The sequence below is a fragment of the Ranitomeya variabilis genome, chromosome 3 (genome assembly GCF_051348905.1).
Source record: "Ranitomeya variabilis isolate aRanVar5 chromosome 3, aRanVar5.hap1, whole genome shotgun sequence".
NCBI classification, from domain to species: domain Eukaryota; kingdom Metazoa; phylum Chordata; class Amphibia; order Anura; family Dendrobatidae; genus Ranitomeya; species Ranitomeya variabilis.
The window spans coordinates 154,497,022-154,518,316 of NC_135234.1; the positions used below are offsets into that span (position 1 = coordinate 154,497,022).

General features: G+C 43.6%; 3 protein-coding genes across 11 annotated transcripts in view; all 3 read right to left on the reverse strand.

Moving 5' to 3' along the window:
- The window catches only part of MID1 (midline 1), a 596,642-nt gene that overhangs the window by 101,431 nt on the left and 473,916 nt on the right, over positions 1-21,295 (reverse strand). The window lies entirely within an intron of this gene.
- LOC143815499 (uncharacterized) lies at positions 13,355-15,860 on the reverse strand. Its single transcript, XM_077294746.1, has 2 exons — positions 15,237-15,860; positions 13,355-15,162 (listed from the first exon to the last, which is right to left on the reverse strand). Exons 1-2 carry the CDS (start codon positions 15,456-15,458, stop codon positions 13,924-13,926), a joined length of 1,461 nt encoding a protein of 486 aa, XP_077150861.1. The 5' UTR covers positions 15,459-15,860; the 3' UTR covers positions 13,355-13,923.
- On the reverse strand, positions 16,209-17,849 carry LOC143818024 (uncharacterized). The gene is made up of 3 exons (XM_077299469.1): positions 17,350-17,849; positions 16,927-17,086; positions 16,209-16,836 (listed from the first exon to the last, which is right to left on the reverse strand). The coding sequence occupies exons 1-3, from the start codon at positions 17,381-17,383 to the stop codon at positions 16,254-16,256; spliced, it is 777 nt and encodes a 258-aa protein (XP_077155584.1). The 5' UTR covers positions 17,384-17,849; the 3' UTR covers positions 16,209-16,253.

Genomic DNA, 21,295 nt, shown 5'->3' on the forward strand with positions numbered 1-21,295 from the left:
CGATGAACAATAGTATCATACCGCCGCCGGTTGATCCATGTACCATGCTTCACTCATGCTTTCAGAAAACCTTTAAGGGTATGTGCACACGTTGCGGATTTGCCTGTGTAATTTTCTGTGCGGATTCTGCATCTCTTGGCTCTGCAGCGTTTCTGCGTGGAAAAAAATGCTGCAGATCAGCAGGAAATCTGCAACATGTGCACATAGACTATTACAGAACCCCCAGTGGAATGCTGGTCACATTTACACACAGCTCATCGGAATGTCTATTCTTACGTGACACCCTAGATCTAGCTCCTGCCACTAGTACCAGTATTGTAGCTACAATCTCCAGGACATTTTTTTTGACAAAAAAAGGGGAGACAAGAGTGACAAAAAGAAAAGAGAGGTAGACTCGCTGTCTCAAAATTTTTTTTTTCTTTGCTTTTTTTAATACATTTGACTTTAGATCTCTTTGCATTATTTTGACTATTAGTTGAGTTTTAATTAAAGATCCAAAGAAAGCCAGCACAGATGCAGAAGGTTGAACGGGAAGAACATGTAAACTCTCGGAGCTATATGTCTATAGGACTGCGGTAACAGACGCAGTGCTGCCACCTCCCTGAGCTGAAGAGTCATCAGTGACACTTGTTTCAGGGCCTGGACTAGTCCCTGTGCACTGTGCCACGTGCATAATGACAGCGCATGCTCTATCGCCGGATAAGACCAGTATTAATGAGTTGGGAACAGAGCGGTGTCAATCACCCCCGCAAGTGACGTCACTGGTCTCTGCATGCCGTGTATTCTGACACCGCTCTTTTTCCGGCTCTTTGCTGCTAATGTGAGCCGGGAACAGAGCGTGCTGTCATTGTGCACACTGCACATCAGACAGGGACAGAGCAGGGACTAGCCCAGACCTAGAAATGAGTGTCATTGATGATGCTTCGTTTCAGGGCGAGGGCAGAGGCTGCTGCAGTGACACACGATGACGCTTCGTTTGACTATCCCAGCATGCTCTGGCATTCTCAGACGAAGCAACATCTAAGGCCAGGTTCACATTGTGTTAAAGCAGCCCGTTCAACGCATAGCGTTGATGGGCTGCGTTAACACCATAGCATACACGCCATCGCGTTATGCTATACCGCTAGCGCAGATGATTCATCTGTGCTAGCGGTGACGGAGTCTAAGACGCTGCAGCCCACGTCCGAGGCTCAGTCACTGAATGACGGCACATCGCTAGCGCATGCTGATTATGGCATGCGTTAGCGATGCGTCCGATAATAGGGGTTAATGGCAGCGTTAACGGACTGCGTTACACCACGTTATGCCGTTGTGTAACGCAGTCCGTCTAACGGACTGCCATAACGCAATGTAGTTAGGAAAGGATAGAGAATTATTCATGCACCTATATTAGAAAATAGTTTAAATTATGGCACTAAATAGATAGGGATTTGGGATGAAAATGATTCAGCATACTATCTTATGATGTATTTCACATTACTGATAACTATTTGGATTCATCTATGTTAATTTTGCAGCCCGGAATATCTAATATTGTAAATTGTAGGCTCAAAAGCCAAAAGAGAGCACACCAAGTAAATGTATCAGTTTATCTGCAGAATACTCTACCAACAAGTAGCTAATTCCGCAGGGACGTACTGTAGACAAGGCCGCTATGAACACATTTCAGCAGTGTGAAGTTTCACAGAACAGTTTACCGTTTCAAAGGTACAAACATGAATGGAAGCCATCCTCGGAAGAGCAGAGGACCGAGGGAGAAAACCTTCCGTTACACTAACTTGCCTCAGTAACTTTACTCAACAGCTTTAGTTTCAAGCACACAAGAGCCCTTGTTGGAAGCCATGTGTGAAAATAATGATGTCCTGTCCGCTACCTGTGGAATAACCCGCTCTTAACAAAGATCCCTTAAAATGTTTCATCTGTCTTGGCACAAGAAATCTGAATTACAATGACGACCAAGGGAATATAAGCAGCTGGAGCTCTTCAGTTTCTTCTCTGAATTTTAACCCATACAGTACTGATGATATAGTACAGAATCTTCTGGTCTGTTCTGAAGTCCCATAAAGAAAGGAAAAAGCAACTTTATGGATTTGCTAATTGTATGATTAATATTTAGCTTTTTGGTTTTGATTGGACATCACTGGGGTTTTATATTAGCAGGTTCCTTTATGTATTTTATCTAGCTATTAAACAGTCCTGCTGCGGAGATATGCTGGAAAATCCCTGAACACCTGACTGGGACAAGCTGTAATACAGATGATGCCACCACAACGTGAAGGAACGTGCTGATGGGGGTCAGACCAGCAGGACCTCTGGTAAACACTGATGGCCAATGCTAATGATACTGTAGGTTCACAATTTCCAAGTCCATTTGAAGGAACAGTAATGTAGTCTGTTAGTAGTCACGGATTTCTTCTAGCCACTAATTTAATTCAGGAGCCTTTGCATAATAGATATTGTGGACGGAAGGTTTAGATGTGGGCCTCACTAAATATTACCTTCTGGGACATATCAGAAGGATACACCATAAATGGCTGATATGTAAAAAAGAAAAATATCCAGCTTACAGCATCATCCAAGAAAATCCCAAAGCTTTGTTGTAGAAAAAATTAACACAGTTGGAGCTACAACACCGCAGTGATGGGAGCACACGCGTTTCACACAGCAATTAATTAGAATAAAAATGTCTGATGGGCACAAACAAATACTGTGTGAATACGTCCTAAAGAGTCATGCATGCACATGGCCCTCTACAATAGACCATGGGATTTTCCTTGCCGCCTAATGATTCAGAACTCCCATAAACTACAGTGGAGTCACAGACACGATCACTTGCTCAATTCATATACTACTTTCTGAAGTACAGGTGACGAGACCCCATTCTCCTGATGTACGAAGCATCCAGAGATGACTACACAGTGCACCATTAGGATTTGTTAGCCCTCCTCCTAAGCCGCCCGCCATTCTCTGCGAGTTAACCTGTCATACAAGCATTTTTCTGTCCACATGGTTGGGGGCTGGACAGAATAGCGTTGCAGGCCCACATGCAGGTTGTGAGGCCCTGATTTAGGGTCACAATGAAAACGGTCTGAAAATGTTGTCAGATCACCTTCACATATTAAAAACATCCTCTGGAAAGAGTTAATCAGATTACTACCCACTGTGGGGAAGACTTGGGTGGGAAGGTAAGAGATGTTTATTAGTGAAGCATACAACCCATGTATGATCAGTTTCAGGCAGATGCTTCTCAGCATCACTCAGCAGCATGAAGTAACGCCAGCCCACTGGAGAGTAAAATCAGTGGGGTCCATGGAGACAGGACCTCATGTTTCTGAATGTAACGCACCTGCTGACAGGAATACAAGAGAGCACAATTGTCATACAGCTCCACTGCAGAATACTTCTGACAATAAGGATTAAATTCAATTGCCAGGAAGCATAAAACACAAATGTATTTGGCAGCAGAAGACATTTTGGAAAATTAAACATAGTTTACAGTTTGGTGTCTACAGCTCCTACAGCTCCTACGCAAACATACGTTTTAATGGTTGCAAAGTGCAAACAAACACTGTGCAGTCAGTCGCAGCAGTCATACTCCATTACATATGCCCTTAGTCCTTGGGAACAGCCCAAAAGAGCGTTAGCAATAAGTAAGAGACAGATGGAAGGAAGTATGACTGCAGGATCAATTTGTAGTCTGTGGCCAAGGAGACATACATGTCTGGAGAGCAGCTATGGAAACAAAACTGAGATAGCTTCAAAAAAACACCATTAATGAGGTAACAATTATTTGTTACTAGAGGTGTAGAAGGAATACAAAGGGCACAGAACATCAAGACTGGCATTGTTCACACCAGTCCTGATGAGGGAGCGTGCTGGAGTCTGACACTCCTAACTCAAGAGGTGTGATCCAAATATGCCCGGGTGCTAACCGAGTGTCTTCAACGTGCTCGAAAAATATGTTCAAGCCCCATGGCTGCATGTCTCACAGCTGTTAGACAGCAGCAACACATGCAGTGATTGCCTAAGGCCGGTTTCACATTTGCGGTTGTGTCCGCAGCGTTTGTGTCGCAATTTTCCGCATGCGTTGTGTTTTCCTATCTTTAAACATTAGGGACGCATGTGTCTGCGATTGGTTGCATTTTGTCGCGTTTGACGACGCATGCGTCATTTGCGGCTTGGCACGGTAAACGCTACATGTAGTAATTTTAGAGGCGTCAATTTGCCGCCTAGAAACGTATGCGATTGTTAGCGCTAGGAATGCGGCAAAAAAACGCATTATAGTCTATAGGAACACATGCGTACACATGTCTTTGCGTACGCATGCGTTTGATACGCTTGCGTTCTTCGGACTGCGCATATCCAGGAACTGATTTAGACATGCCCATTAAAGACATACCCTCCTGGAAATATCAAACGCATGCGCATAAAAAGCGCAAACATATGTAAAAACGCAGGCAAACGCTGCTTTTTTTAACATCATGTGTAAGCTGATGCGAATAAAAAACGCTGCGTTATCATACGTTTGCAAGCGTTTTTGCATGCGGTTGCGGACAATACGCTGCGGACTTAACCGCAAATGTGAAACTGGCCTTAGACAGGACAACCCCTTTAAAGGGTAACTAAACTTTTAAATATCCTTTAATATGCTTATTAATGTTGATTGTTGGGGGGCCAGGTCCTGAGAATACCACCAATTACTCAAATGAAAAGACAGAAGAGCTCGGCTTATGAAGAAGCAAAGATTTGTACAGACAGCTAAGGTGTTATCTCCAGAATTCTGGTGTAAAAAAAACATAAAATTACATTTATTTGCACAGCTCAAAGTTGAGAAAAAATGTTTCACCTTTTGGCATTTTTAAAACCTGTGATGTAAAAAAAACCTGTTAATAGTATTCTGAAGTTGCACGGTGCCCACACAGAGCCTCACTGCTGGGAGGAAATGAGATTATATTCCTCTGGCAACCTCAGGCTTTCAGCCATACTGGTGGCGCCGACACAGATTCAGTCACTGCTCACTATCACTAGTACATAGTGAACGGCGGTTATAACCACGCCCCGGCACTGACTGACACCCGACTCTAACCCCTTAGTGACAGAGCCAATTTTTTGAAATCTGACCAGTGTCACTTTATGTGGTAATAACTCTGCAATGCTTCAACAAATCCCAGTGATTTTGAGACTGTTTTTTCGTGACACATTATACTTTATGATATTGGTAAATTTAGGTCAATATGTTTTGTGTTTATTTATAAAAAAATATCAAACATTTGAGAAAAATGTTAAAAAATTAGCAATTTTCAAAATGTTAATGATTATCCCTTTAATCCAGATGGTCATACCACAGCAAACCATTAATAAATAACATTTCAACATGTCGGCTTTACATCAGCACCATTTGTAATATGTTATTTTATTTTGTTAGTATTTTACGAGCTTTAAAAATGTAGCACCAATTTTTCATTTTTTCAAGGAAATTAACAAAAACAATTTTTTTAGGGACTTATCCATGCTTGAAGTGACTTTAGGGGTCTCATATATTGGGAAACCCCCAAACATGATACCATTTTAAAAACAGCACCGCCTGACATATTGAAAACTGCAGTTAGGTAGTTATTAACCCTTCAGGTGCTTTACAGGAATTAATGCAAAGTGGTATGACAGAAATGAAAATGTGTATTTTTACCACCTAAATGCCGCTAACTTCTGAACAGATTACTACAGCTGTCAGACTCTAAGGCCGCTATTTGGCCGTGAATTGCCATGGCAAACATCAGGACCACAAAATCATGATCTGAGGGCACCAGTTTGGATAAAGGGGAGGCCCTCACACTCTATTAACCATTTATAATCATGTAGTCACTATTGACAGCAGCATCTAAGGGGTTAAACAGATATGGATGGTGCAAACACTGATCGTGGCTGATACAGCAAGTTGTCAGCTATAGTGTACAGCCAACAGCTGCGAGATTGTCAGCTGTATGGGGAGGCTATTCTCTTATATCTCAGGTCAGTTAAAAGACGTATTGGCTGTCATTAAGGGGCTAATGCTGAGCTGTGTGTCAGTGTCGGGGCGTTGTTTCAGCAGCCACTTACTATACTGAAGCTGAAGCTGGCCTACCCCTGTGACAAAGCCTGAGGCTGCCAGGAGGAATAAAGTTCATTTTCATTTCCTCTTACTGGCAAGGGGCTCATAGGCAGCTTCAGAACACCATCAATCTGCAAACTAACCCCATATCTGCAGGATTATAGCATTCGTTTGACATCAAGAGTTCCCTTTAAGTGAAGCTGGGGTTGGATGGGGCATGGTAAAGTCCGTACAGCAAATTCATAATCATTTTAGCCACTAAAGTGAATAAATAATGTCGTCTTGCATGCACTGCTATATTTAGGTCTAGCCACAGATTTTCAATGAAGTTCTGATCAGGGGACTGTGAGGGTCATTATAAAACCTTCAGCTTGCGCCTTTTGAGGTAGTCTATGGTGGATTTTGAAGTGTGTTTAGGATCATTCTCCATTTGTAGAAACCATCCTCTTTTCAACTTCAGCTTTTTTACAGATGGTGCGATGTTTGCATCAAGAATTTCTTGAAATTTCATTGGATCCATTTTTCCATCTACCTGTGAAATGTTCCCTGTGCCATTAGCTGTAACACAACCCCTAAGCATGACTGATCCACCCTCATACTTAATGGTTGGCGAGATGTTCGTTTCCTGGAATTCTGTGCCCTTTTTTTCTCCACATATCACTTACAACACTTTGGCCACAACGATTAAAGGTAACCTCATTGGTCCACAAGACTTGTTTCCAAAATGCATCAGGCTTGTTTAGATGTTCTTTTGCATGAATCTAACACTGAATATTATGGTGAAGACATAGGAGAGGTTTTCGTCTAATGACTCTTCCATGAAGGACATATTTGTGCAGATGTCCCTAAACAATAGAACAATGTACCACAACTCCAGAATCTGCTAAATCTTTCTGAAGGTCTTTTGCAGTCAAGAGGGGATTCTGATTTCCTTGTATAGCAATTCTATGAGCAGATTTCACTGACATTTTGCTTGGTTTTCCAAGCCTTATCTTAACATCCACTGTTCCTGTTAAAGGGAACCTGTCACCCCCAAAATCGAAGATGAGCAAAGCCCACCGGCATCAGGGGCTTATCTACAGCATTCTGTAATGCTGTAGATAAGCCCCCGATGTAACCTGAAAGATGAGAAAGAGAGGTTATATTATACTCACCCAGGGGCGGTCCCGCTGCGGTGGGCGTCGCGGTCCGGGGCCTCCCATCTTCTTACGATGACGTCCTCTTCTTGTATTCACGGCTTGGGCGCAGGCGTACTTTGTCTGCCCTGTTGAGGGCAGAACAAAGTACTGCAGTGCGCAGGTGCTGGGCCTCTCTGACCTTTCCCAGCGCCTGCGCACTGCAGTACTTTGCTCTGCCCTCAACAGGGCAGACAAAGTACACCTGCGCCGAAGCCGCAGCATGAAGACAAGAAGAGGGTGTCATTGCAAGAAGATGGGAGGCCCCGGACCGCGACGCCCATCAGACCGGACCACAGCGGTTTTGGGGGTGACAGGTTCCCTTTAACTGCCATTTCTTAATTACATTTCGAGCTGAGGAAAGGGCAACTTGAAAACACTTTGCTATCTTCTTATAGTCTTCTCCTGAGTTTTATGCTTCCAAAATTTTCAGAGTACTAAAAAGCTGCTTAAGAACCCATGGCTGCTATTTTTTGGCACAAGATTAGAGGAGGCTGGGTTTTTATAAAGCTAGGAAATTTGCATCACCAGGTTTTTCCTAACGATGAACAAGCCATAACCCTAACAGGCTAATTAAGGTCTGAATCCTTGGTCAAAGTTATCTGAGCAAACAAATCTCCATTTTTTGCATCGGCCTATTTTTCCTTTTTGTAATTTTTAAAATGTAAAAAAATGACAAGATTTTTTTTGCCTAAAATACAAAGGAAATGTGTCATCTTTAACTTTAGCAAGATCTTTTTAGAGATCATTTCATCTTCAACTTGCTTACCTGTTAACAATAGTAATTTTTACCAGGGTGCCCAAACTTTTACATGCCACTGTACATAGTAAAAACGTTTCTTTACAATTAAATATTTCTCCCATTATTTAGAGCCATTTTTAAATGGATACTGGTCCAGCATATTACATTATGTGTGAGTGCATAAATACATTCACATTTCAGAGATGATGCAAAGGACCAACAATAACAGAGGGTCATACTGTGATACAAGTCCTAACCTGGTAAACATTTCTTGCTTCCTTTTTTAAAAAAAAAAAAAGAAAAAAAGATTATCGTCTTGCTACATGACATTAACTCTCAGACACACATACTGCAAGGAAGGATTTATCTTAGAGTTAATATGTGATCCAGCCTTATGCCTTCTGACATATTACAAGAATTCTTACTATCTAGAACCCCAGGTTTTGATTTTTATACTCTCTGAAGAACAATGGTCTTTAATGGTCTCTACTTATTCAGATTATGTTACTGGACCAACATGAAGTAAGTTTGTGTGTTCCACAGATTTTAGTAGACACATTATCATTTTAAAAGCCAACTAAACTTTTTTTTATTTGATTATTCTTCCACCCACTACAGCATTATGAATTTTTGCAAACACCAGTGATTGTCTTACGCTAGGTTCACATTGCGTCAAGTACATGGCGTTAAACGGATGCGTTAAACACATGTACAGAAAAGGAGCAAAAAATATGTGAAATTCGTCGTCATGGTAACGCTAGCGTTAACGCATGTGATCGCGTTTTTTCATTTTGATGTCCGTTTACGAAGTATCCGTTTGTCTGCGTTTGTCACTGTCAATAAAGTTGTTCTTTTTTTTTTTTTTTTTTCCCTTTTGTCATTGTCGGGTGTGGGCACAGACTCATTCTCCATTTTGAAAGCATTGAGTGAACTTCTGCTAGCAAGATGTTTGTGTCTGAGCTCGTCAGATTTCGCTTGATGCGGTTGCGACTTCGTCAGAGAAAGCGTAGTTCGCAAAGGAGATATTGGATCCACGAAGTGAATTTCTTGCGGAGTACATATGGTGCCTTTCACACCCTGTATGTGCAGCTTCGGGATCACCCCTCCAAATTCCAACGCTATCTAAGGATGTCCATTGAGACCTTTGATGTTCTGCTCTCACATGTGAAGGATGAGATACATCATCATCGCAGCACTTTTCGTGAAAGCATCAGTGCGGAGCAACGTCTAGTAGTGACTGTGAGGTAATTATACATTTTTTTTAGCATTCTATTGACAAAGACTAGATCTCGGTATCGTGTGGCCTAATGTTCATTTAGCAATTGTATATTCTATTGTAACTAGCCTTTAGATGATCACTAAAAATCCTAATTTTTTTTTGTTTTTGTTTTTTTGAATGTCGACAGATATCTGGCTACCGGAGAATCTTTTGCATCACTGCATTATCAGTTTAGACTTGGGAAGTCAACAATTTGCCAACTGGTTCGGGAGACTTGTGATGCCATTTGGAATAACTTGCAACCACTTGTGCTACCAACACCAACATCAGAAATGTGGCTAGCGATTTCCCAACGGTTTGAGGATGTGGCTAATTTCCCCAATTGTATTGGTGCCGTGGACGGAAAGCACATACGGATTCAGAAACCATCGCATAGTGGATCCCTCTACTATAACTATAAGAAATACTTTTCTATAGTATTGATGGCTATTGCGGATGCAAGATACCGTTTTGTTGCTGTGGATATTGGTGCTTATGGCCGGACTAACGATTCCAGAGTATTCAGAGACTCCAACATGGGCCGATGTTTGTACAGCCAAAGTTTAAACATACCCTCATCACGACCTCTTCCGGGGACCGAAGGCCCAAGTTTGCCCTATGTTTTAGTTGGTGACGAGGCCTTCCAACTAGGACAAAATCTCCTCAAGCCCTACTCAAGCCGTAGTCTAGACTCCAGCAGGCGCATTTTTAATTATCGCTTGGGCCGGGCTAGACGTTATGTGGAGTGTGCCTTTGGGATTTTGACATTAAAATGGCGGATTTTACTAACCTGCATGCAACTGCAACCAGAAAATGTGGACAGTGTTGTGAAGGCGTGCATCTGTCTGCATAATTTTGTGGCGAGACATGAAACCCAGGTGGTAGACCCTGATGATTGTGAGTCGAACCTCAGTAGCATTGAATCGAATGCAGTTCGGTCAACAGCACAAATAATGAGGATTCGTGATCAATTTGCACACTACTTCACACATGAAGGCCATGTTCCATGGCAAGACAGATACGTGTGAAAATATTGTAAAGTCTTCCTGATGTCGTGTAAAAAGTGACAGTGTAAAAAGTTACCTTATGTCGTGTAAAAAGTTTTTTAACCTGATGTCGTGTAAAAAGTTACCTTATGGCGTGTAAAAAGTTTTTTAACCTGATGTCGTGTAAAAAATTACCTTATGTCGTGTATAAAGTTGTGTTGTGTTAAAAGTTAAAGTCATCCAAGATTCTTAAATTTGAAACAGTTTACAAAATGTTTATGGGTTTTTCCAACAAACTTTTGGTACACAGGTTTAACATATGATATCCCATAGGGATGAAAAAAAAGGAAAATAGAAATTCACAACAAAAAACATAACAAAAAAAAAAAAATCGTAGTTACTTACCGATAACGGTATTTCTCTGATCCCATGATGGCACCACGGAGAGAGGGGTCCGCCCCCAGGGACAGGAAACCTACAGGTGAAAAAGGGCGTACCTCTCTCCCACATCAGTTGGTTAACAGAGCCTTATACAGAACTTCAGCTGCAATTTGATATTTACACAAATTAAACTTAACAATTTTTTACTTAACAGAGGCACCGTGGCTAAAGGTAACTAACTATACATTATAGTGTGCACACCTGTGTGTGAAAAGGGAGGGAATATACGGGTGCCATCATGGGATCAGAGAAATACCGTTATCGGTAAGTAACTACGATTTTCTCTATCCCCATGATGGCACCACGGAGAGATTTACATAGATTGTAATTTTTTAGGGAGGGACCACTGCCTCTAGAACCCTTCGACCAAAGGTGAGATCAGAGGAGGTCAAGTCTAAGCGGTAGTGTCTGAAAAATGTAGACTGGGAAGACCAAGTGGCCGCTCTACATATCTGTTGTATTGACGCGCCCGCTCTTTCCGCCCAGGATGATGCCACTGCTCTGGTCGAGTGCGCCTTTATATTCTCCGGGATGGCCGTCCCGCTGGAAGAGTAGGATAGGGCGATGGCATCTCTTATCCACCTCGCTAGCGTAGCTTTTGACGCTTTCTGTCCCTTCCGTGGACCCTGGAAGCAGACAAACAGAGCCCTATCCTTCCTGCACTCTCTAGTGGCTGACAAGTATTGGAGTAGGCACCTCCTAACATCAAGGGTATGTAGTGTTTTTTCTCCCTCATTCTTGGGGTTGGGACAGAATGAGGGCAGGGAGACCTCTTGTGTCCTGTGAAATTGAGACGCGACTTTTGGGAGGTAAGCCGGGTCCGTTTTTAGAATGACTCTGTCCTCAAGAATTTGAGTGAAGGGAGGGCCCGCGGACAATGCTTGTATGTCACTAACGCGACGGGCTGAGGTTAGGGCCACTAAGAGTGTTGTTTTTAAAGATAGAATCTTTAGGGGTGCGTCTGCCAAGGGCTCAAAAGGAGATTTGGTTAGTGCATTTAGAACAAGGTTTAGATCCCATGGAGGGGCATTATGCAAAGGAACCGGTTTTAATCTACCCGAGGCTTTGATGAATCTCACGATCCATCGGTTTCTGGCTAGATCATAATTATATAGTGCTCCCAAGGCTGCTACCTGAACTTTTAGAGTACTCGTAGCTAGCCCTTTTTCCAAACCCTTTTGCAGGAATTCGAGAATCTTATCTATTGGGATTTCCCCCCCTGGGTCAACCCCTGATACAGACATGAATTTTTTCCACACTTTGCCGTATATTTTGGTGGTTACGGGTTTCCTACTCTGTAGTAATGTGGACACCAGGTTGGATGAAAACCCTTTGCTGCTTAATAGCTTCCTTTCAAAAGCCAGGCTGTCATATGTAGGCTTTTCACATTGGGGTGACACACTGGGCCCTGGGATAACAGATTTTGCGTGTCTGGTAGAACCCACGGACTGTCTAAGGACATCTTTCTCAGCCAAGAAAACCATATCCTGCGAGGCCAGAATGGAGCTATGATTATCACTGTTGCTCCCTCCTCCCGAATTTTCCTCAAGACTAGGGGAATGAGGGATATTGGAGGGAACGCGTAGGAGAGGCGATAGTTCCAGGGGACTGTGAGAGCGTCCAGAGCTACTGGCCCTCCCCGGGGGTCGATTGAGCAGAACTTCCTCACTTTCCGATTCTGAAAGTCCGCAAATAGGTCTATTTCTGGCTCTCCCCAATGTTTCACTATTTGGTTGAATACCGACTGTTTCAGCTCCCACTCCCCCTGTCTCAAGCGTGTTCTGCTGAGGAAGTCTGCGGTCTGGTTTTCTGAACCCTTTATGTAAAGGGCTGTTAGGGACTTCAGATTGTGTTCTGCAATGTAGAAGATAGACCGGGTTTCTTCCATCAGTGTTTGTGACCTGGTGCCCCCTTGGTGGTTTAGGTATGCTACCACTACCTGATTGTCCGAAAAGACTTTTACGTGGTGGGAGCGGATGATGTTTTGGAAGTGTATTAGGGCGAGTTTTACCGCTAGCAGTTCTTTCATATTTGATGAGGTTAGCTCCTGATTTTTGTTCCAGTTCCCTTGTGTCACCTGACCGTCTATATGAGCACCCCACCCCCAGGGGCTTGCATCGGTCGTTAGGATTTTCTCTGTTGGTAGTGACCAGGGGACCCCCTTGGTAAGATTTATCGGATCTGCCCACCACTGTAGGGAGTGTATCGTAGTTGGTGATATGCTTAACCGCCCGTCTAAATTTCCTCCCAGACACAGGCTTGAACTTAAAGTCTCCCATTGTAAGTCTCGGGAATGGCATTGTGCCCACTGCACTGCCGGGATACAGGATGTCATGGAGCCCAGCAGGGACATGGCTTTCCTGAGTGTGGTGACTGGGGATGATGACAACTGTACCGCTGCCTGTGTCATCTTTTGAATCTTCCCCTGAGGAAGATAACACGTTTGTGTGGTCGAGTCGAGGACTATCCCCAAGTACTCCTGTACCTGTGATGGGACTACTTTGGATTTGGTAAGGTTCAACAGCCAACCTAGGCTTGACAGAGAAGTCATAACCAAATCCAACTGCTGTTTGCAGTGATGGAATGATGTCCCTGCCACAAGGAGGTCGTCCAGGTATGGGACTATCAGGATATTCTGCTCTCGTATATGAGCCGTCACTTCCGACATTAGTTTCGTGAATACCCGGGGTGCGATAGCTAACCCAAAAGGGAGGGCCCGAAACTGATAATGTTTCACCTCCCCCTGGATATTCACTGCCAGCCGGAGGTACTTTTGATGATCCTTGTGGATCGGTACATGATAGTATGCATCTCGTAGGTCTAGAACAGTCATGAAACACCTGGGAAAGAGTATTTTTACGCAAGATTTTATTGTCTCCATTTTGAAGTGTGGGATCTCGAGAAAACTGTTTAACTTTTTGAGATTTATTATTGTCCTGTATGATCCATCTGGCTTCTTTCGGAGGAAGAGGGGAGAGTAGAAGCCCATGCCTCTTTCCTGGTGAGGGACTTCCTGTAGGACTTCCTTCTGGACTAGGCCTAGAATCTCTTCCTGAAGAGCCGACTGTTCTTGAGACTGTCTCTGTGGTGTCACCATGAAGAGGTTGTTGGGGGGAATGCGGAACTTTAGCTTGAGCCCTTCTCGTACTATGCCTAGTATCCAGGGGCTGCTTGAAATTTTTTCCCAGGCTGGGAGGAACTCTGTTAGTCTCCCGCCAACCTGGGGGACACCTTCATTGAGTTTTCTTGTTGTCGGGAGTGGGTTTGTTGAATAGGAACCCTCTGGTTTTATTTCTTTTTTCCTCCCATGTTTCTTTGTTCCCTTTCGGAGGTTTTCTCCGCATAAATTTTTTATTCCGAAAGGAACGTCTGTATGATTGGTTGGGGAAACCAGGGAAAGACTTTTTCTTGTCCTCGGCTTTCTCGAGGATGTCATCTAGCGTTGTGCCGAACAAGAATTCCCCCTCACAGGGTATTGAACATAGTTTTGTCTTTGTCTGAAGGTCCCCTGGCCAACATTTTAGCCACAGGGCACGTCTTGCGGCGTTCGAAAAGGCGGCAGCCCTGGCTGCTAGTCTGGCTGAGTCTACAGATGCATCCGCCAAAAAGGCTGCTGCACCTTTCATTACGGACACTGATTTTTGAATCGTGTCTCTAGAGACTTTCCCTTTTAATTGGGAATCCAAGTGCTCAAGCCACACCATTAGCGCGCGAGCTGTGCAGGTGGCCGCGACCGCTGGTTTAAGTCCGCCTCCTGCCGCTTCCCAAGAGTTTTTTAGAAAAACCTCGGCTTTTTTGTCCATCGGATCTTTTAAGGTACCCATGTCCTCAAAAGGTAGGGCAAACTTTTTTGAGGCCTTTGCTATGGCCACATCTAATTTTGGTGCCTTACTCCAGGATGAGCAGGCTGGGTCATCAAACGGGTATTTTCTTTTGGGGGTGAGGAGAGCTTTTTTGTCTGGTTTTTTCCACTCTCTTTTAATTAGAGAGTGAATTTTCTCATTTACTGGAAATGCTCTTTTTCTTTTTTGTTCCAGACCGCTGAACATTATGTCCTGCGCTGTTTTTTTAGGTCTCTCCTCCACTAGACCCATTGTTGCTCTGACCGCTTTCACTAAAGCGTCTGTTTCCTCGATAGGGAAGCAACTGCGCCCCCCCTCAGAGGATACTGAAGAGGTGTCAGAATCTGACGAATTATTCGAGTCAGATAGTTCACTCTCTGACTCGTCCGCACTGGATACGGGGGACTCAGGTGTTTTCTTATGTTTTTTCTTTGTGGCTTTAATGCCTTTAATGGCACTTTCCACCTGGCTTTTTATTAGTGACTTTAATTCGGATGCAAATGATGGGGTTTCCTCCTGAATCGTCTTTTTTATACAGACGCTGCATAGTCTCTTCTCCCAGGAGGAAGGCAGCTCGTCTGAACATATGGCACATTCTCTGTGCTTAGTTTTGGCTGTACTTTTCCTCCCCTAGAACAGAAAGAGCCCTACATTAAAGTCAGCACTTTCACGTAGATCACTCACCCCCTGTGGATCAGAGATACCGTCTCAGGCCTGGTGACTGTATCCGCTGGAATCGTCGCCGGCCGTGTGGTTTTTGCAGACCCCCGACTGCGTTGAGACTCTGATCGTCCGCTGCTGCTGCGCTGTACAGAGGACGAGTTTCCTTTGCGCTGCTGCTGTGGGTGCAGACGCCGCTGCACTTGTGCCTGCTCAGGAGATCGCTGGACGGCTTCCTGCATAACCTGCTGCTCGCTTTCGCTCATGGTGGCCTCCGCACTGTAAGGTGCACTTGGAGTTTGAATTTGCCACCATTTTCCCTGTGCTGGCGTTGCTTTTATGCATTAGTGCCGGCGAAACCGGAAGTGACTGTTTGCGCATGCGCCCGCCCAACTTCCGGTTCTCTGCCAGCTTCACATGAGGGAATGAATGTACTGGGACGCCGGCGCGCGCGCAGTAGCGCTGCGTTTTCGCGATGATGGCGCCGGTGAGCGCACCAGCGCTCCATTACCGACGCCCACACCGATTTACCGGTAATTACGCCGGTGTCCTCTGGCCCGTCTTACTTGGCCTTTTATGGAAAGATAGCCGCCGCTACCTCCATATTATCATTAAGAGTCCTCCGGTGACCGCCGTCACCTGCTCCTTACCCCCCCTCTCTTTTTTTTTTTTTTTTTTTTTTTTTCATGGAAGGCAGACTGGATCCTTTCACTGCCTTCCTCCACTCACCCATGAGGCCCGCCGACCCCTGTGGTGGTGCTTCAGGAAAGGGAGAAAAAGAGAGGAAAAAACCGCTTGATCCAGCCGTAACAGGGCGCCCCCTGTTAGAAAGTCGACTGCATCAGCCCCTGGAACTCCACGAAGAATCCTTCAGGTACGTGCTGTAGGTTCCCCGTCAGGGACAGGAAACCAACTGATGTGGGAGAGAGGTACGCCCTTTTTCACCTGTAGGTTTCCTGTCCCTGGGGGCGGACCCCTCTCTCCGTGGTGCCATCATGGGGATAGAGAAAAGGGAAACTTGCAACGTGGTAATTGCACCTGGCTGGGGACACTGAACTGTACTAAAGACTTTGGTACTGCACAGGCGTATTGTCTGCCCAACTATATGATGGACTGCTACATTGTCTATGAGGTTCCACGCTCGTTTCACCCCGGCCTCTATATTGAGGGTTGTAGGCCGGCAAGTCCATTCTTCTAGTTCCCGATGGAGCGGGTTCTTGTGGGCCCACAAATTCCTCTAGAAGCTCGTTCAGTCTTTGTCTAAACATAAAGTTTCTATGTGCCGGGATATTTTGTGCTACAGGCACATAGGATAAGAAAAGTAGCTTCCACTCATTAGCAGAGTATACAGACTCGCGTGCTTGCAGCTCGGTAATTTCTCGCCTCAGGTCTTTCAGCTCACTGCGACACATGTCCTCTACCCGTTGGAGTCCATCCACGATAATTGCATCAGCTTCATCTTTTTGTGTTGCTCGCTTGCGTCCACGCTGTGATTGCAACCGGGCACTCACACCTGCAGCAACAGTGCTTCTGTCCGCAGATCGTGGCTCGCTGATGCCAGACACATCTTCAGGTTGCGTTGGTTCCACTGGAGAAGGCTCCAGTTCCTCTGTCGGTCTAGGAGCAGCGGTACTGCATATCGTGCTGTAACCCAAAAAAAAAAAATAATATAAATAAAGTAAATTAGCTTCCTTTAAACAATTTTGTCTCGCACACAGACGTATTTTTACTTACGAGCGCTGAGACAATGTTTTTTGAAGAAAGAGCAGTTGGTCGTAATGCACATACGGGGTCACCCGTTTACCACTGGATCCGCTTTGAGCATTGTGATTGTTCCGGTAGTCACGGACAAAGCGATCGCGGATGGACTTCCAACGGGTATGGACAGCATCGGCTTTAAATTTAAAAAAAAAAATATACATAAAAATAGTAGACAGATAGTTTTAAGATATAGGAAACATTTTTCATAGTTTGCTAGGATAGTTGATATATAAATAGTAGATAGATAGTTAAGAAATAGTTTTTAGAAATAGTGTATAGATAGATAGTGTACAGATAGTTCATAATTGAGACGAGACAGACAACAAGTGGATAGGTTGATAGGATAGATTTTTTTTTTTTGTTTACATTTTCCGATGTTACGTCACCAATATTTACCAATTTTTTTCTTTGAGGTTGTAGACTTCTCCATGTATCGGGGATCAAAGTGACAGATTATTTGATCCCACAACTTCCGGTTCTTCACGATGTCATGGTGGGAGCTGTCGCTCTGGTCCCATATGGAGGGGTTGGCTTCCACAAGGTTGATCAGTGTCTCGTTGTGGATAGTCAATGGCTCTTCGTCAACGACAATCCTTTTTTTTTTGGCCGCTGACTTGGACTAGGTAAACACAAAAAGTTAGGTTGATAGTTTCAATTTCACTGGATGGCCATATTCATATATACAGAGATATATAGATACATAGATATAGCAATAGATAGATACATAGATATAGATAGATATAGATAGAGATATAGATATAGATAGATACATATTTATAGATAGATACATAGATATAGATAGATACATAGATATAGATAGATACATAGATATAGATAGATACATAGATATAGATAGATACATAGATATAGATAGATACATAGATATAGATAGATACATAGATATAGATAGATACATATTTATAGATAGATATATAGATATAGATAGATACATAGATATAGATAGATACATAGATATAGATAGATACATAGATATAGATAGATACATAGATATAGATAGATACATATTTATAGATAGATACATAGATATAGATAGATACATAGATATTGATAGATAGATAAATAGATAGATAAATAGATAGATACATGGATATAGATATATACATAGATATAGATTGACAAATAGATGGAGCGATAGATAGTTGATATTTTATAGGTATAGTAGATAGAAATTGAATAGATAGATTGTTGATAAATATTGGATAGAATATTTCTAATTTGATATTTACCACTGGCAGTTGTGGCGACGACAGATGGCTAGGGACCTTCTTTCTTTTGTGTCCTCCGTGTTGCACCACCTATTGTGTATGTAAAATGTACAAAAAAATTTTTTTAACATTAAATTATGTTAACATTCATTGGATCAATAAATTTATGCCTGAAAAATTCAACATGTGTGCTATGTACCTTTGTGTTTTTAGCATGTTTTTTGGGGGTGGTCTAGCAGCCTCGGGCTCAGAAGACTCCTATTCACAATAAAACAATAAACAGGATTGTTATGCCTAGCTCAATACAATGGAGTTTCACACAACATTATAGTGGTTTTTTAAAGTGCAAGCCTACCGACTGTGACGAAAAAAATCGCAGACACGCTGCTGCTGCTGCTGACATCTGTATCCGACATCTGTGTGCAACAAAGCAACATGTTTAGTACACACACATCCGACGGACATTTTACAGACTCCCATGATGTATACTGAGATATATATATAGAAATGTACTTCCATTTCAGGAGAGGTATTGCAACACTCTGTCACGTGCAGTAGTCCTAATGTGTGGGTGGTATATTCCTCCTTTAATGGCCGAAATCACATTTCCTGTCACATGACACATGTGACCACCCTCAAACGCTATTAAAACGTGTGGTCCTATTTGGAAATTTTTCATGATTTGCGTCTGACTGCGTTTGCCATAGCCTTCTATGGCAGAATGAACGCTTCCGTTAGTAGTGCGTTAGCTTGACCGGACCCGAGAACGCTGCAAGCCGCGTTGAAGGTCCGTCAGAAAAAAAACGTTATGTGACAAACGCATACCAATTTAGGGATGCGTCACGATGCGTTAGACAATGCAAGTCTATGGGCGCGTTAGTATGTGCGTTACATTGCGTTTTTACTACTTAAAAACGAGTCCGTTAGACGGACACACCTAGCGCAATGTGAACCCAGCCTTACCGCTGTCTCTAACATCAGGTCCTCCCTCTATCTGAAACTGAACCTGTCAAAAACTGAACTCCTCATGTTCTCTCCCTCTACTAACCTACCTTTGCCTGACATTGCCATCTCCGTGTGCGGTTCCACCATTACTCCAAAGCAACATGCCCGCTGCCTTGGGGTAATCCTTGATTCCGAGCTTTCATTCACCCCCCACATCCGATCACTGGCTCGCTCTTCTTATCTGCATCTCAAAAACATTTCTAGAATTCGCCCTTTTCTTACTTTCGACTCTGCAAAAACTCTTACTGTTTCACTTATTCATTCCCGTCTGGACTATTGTAACTCTCTACTAATCGGCCTCCCTCTTACCAAACTCTCCCCGCTCCAATCTGTCCTGGATGCTGCTGCCAGAATCATATTCCTCACCAACCGTTACAACGATGCCTCTACCTTGTGCCAGTCATTACACTGGCTACCCATCCACTCCAGAATCCAGTACAAAACTACTACCCTCATCCACAAAGCACTCCTTGGCTCAGCACCACCCTACATCTCCTCTCTGGTCTCAGTCTACCACCCTACCCGTGCCCTCCGCTCAACTAATGACCTCAGGTTAGCATCCTCAATAATCAGAACCTCCCACTCCCGTCTCCAAGACTTTACACGTGCTGCGCCGATTCTTTGGAATGCACTACCCAGGTTAATACGATTAATCCCCACAGTTTTAAGCGTGCCCTAAAAACTCATTTGTTCAGATAGGCCACACAGGGATCGTTAGGTTAATGCGTTGAGGTGGTAGGCCAATCATAAAAAACCCCAAAAAACAATCAGGTTCCTGGTATCATGTTCTCATACACTTTATGCAGTTAATAGCCCTCTGTGTCTGTACTGCTACATACTAAAGGCCCCGTCTCACTTAGCGACGCTAAAGCGATCCCGACAACGATACGACCTGTCAGGGATCGTTGCTGCGTCGCTATGTGGTCGCTGGTGAGATGTCAAACAGTGAGATCTTCCCAACGATCGCTGCTGCGATCTCACTGTTTGACATCTCACCAGCGACCTGTAGCGACCTGTACAACGATGTCACATGGGAGCTATTATGACGATTCAGTGTCTGAGTCGTCAACGAGGTCGTTGGTAAGGTGTCAAACACAGCGATGTGTGCTACCCAGCGAACCTCAACGATCAAAAAAAGGTCCAGGCCATTCCAACACGACCAGCGATCTCACAGCAGGGGCCTGGTCGCTGCTACGTGTCACACATAGCGAGATCGCTATTGAGGTCGCTGTTGCGTCACAAAACTTGTGACTCAGCAGCGATCTCGCTAGCGATCTCGCTTAGTGAGACGGGGGCTTAAGGCAGTTAACTGGTTCATGCAGCTTTACATGAACACCCGAGCCTTACACTATGGCTGGTCCAAATAACTAAAGCAATTGTTACCATCCACCTCTTGTGTCTCCCCTTTTCCTCATAGTTTGTAAGCTTGCGAGCAGGGCCCTCATTCCTCCTGGTATCTATTTTGAACTGTGATTTCTGTTATGCTGTAATGTCTATTGTCTGTACAAGTCCCCTCTATAATTTGTAAAGCGCTGCAGAATATGTTCGCGCTATATAAATAAAATTATTTATTATTAATTATTATTTTGTATTGCCTTATTTTACTTTCTTCAACCCCAAATACTATGCTGCAATGCTGTTTAACCTTGACAGCTCTTGCTTCTTTAGAAGCTGCTTTCAAAGGCTGGTTATTCCTACTCTATTTAGAGACTACGAATTCCCCTAAATATAGGAGTGTGGAGCACAAAGACTCAAAAAAAAGAAATTCTCCTACTCTGTTTGTAAATGGATTACACATCTTGGCTGAGCAGCAGTTGAAAGCAGATTGTAACGAAGCAAGAACTGGCCATGTGAAACTGCATCATGGTGTTTGGGAGAGAAGGAAGCAAAATAAAATATATAATTTTGGAATGCCCAAGGATAACTAAACACAAAAAAGTTTGCATATCTTTTAGGTTTCCAAGAGCTTCTCGGATTCCCAAGAAATACTTTTAATATATATAGTTTGTGGTATCCACAATCTAAAAGCATGACATCGCAGATAAGTGTATTTACCTTAGATCTCACTAGCTCAGGTTCCCAACAGACAAGAAGAAAATACAATTCAGCCA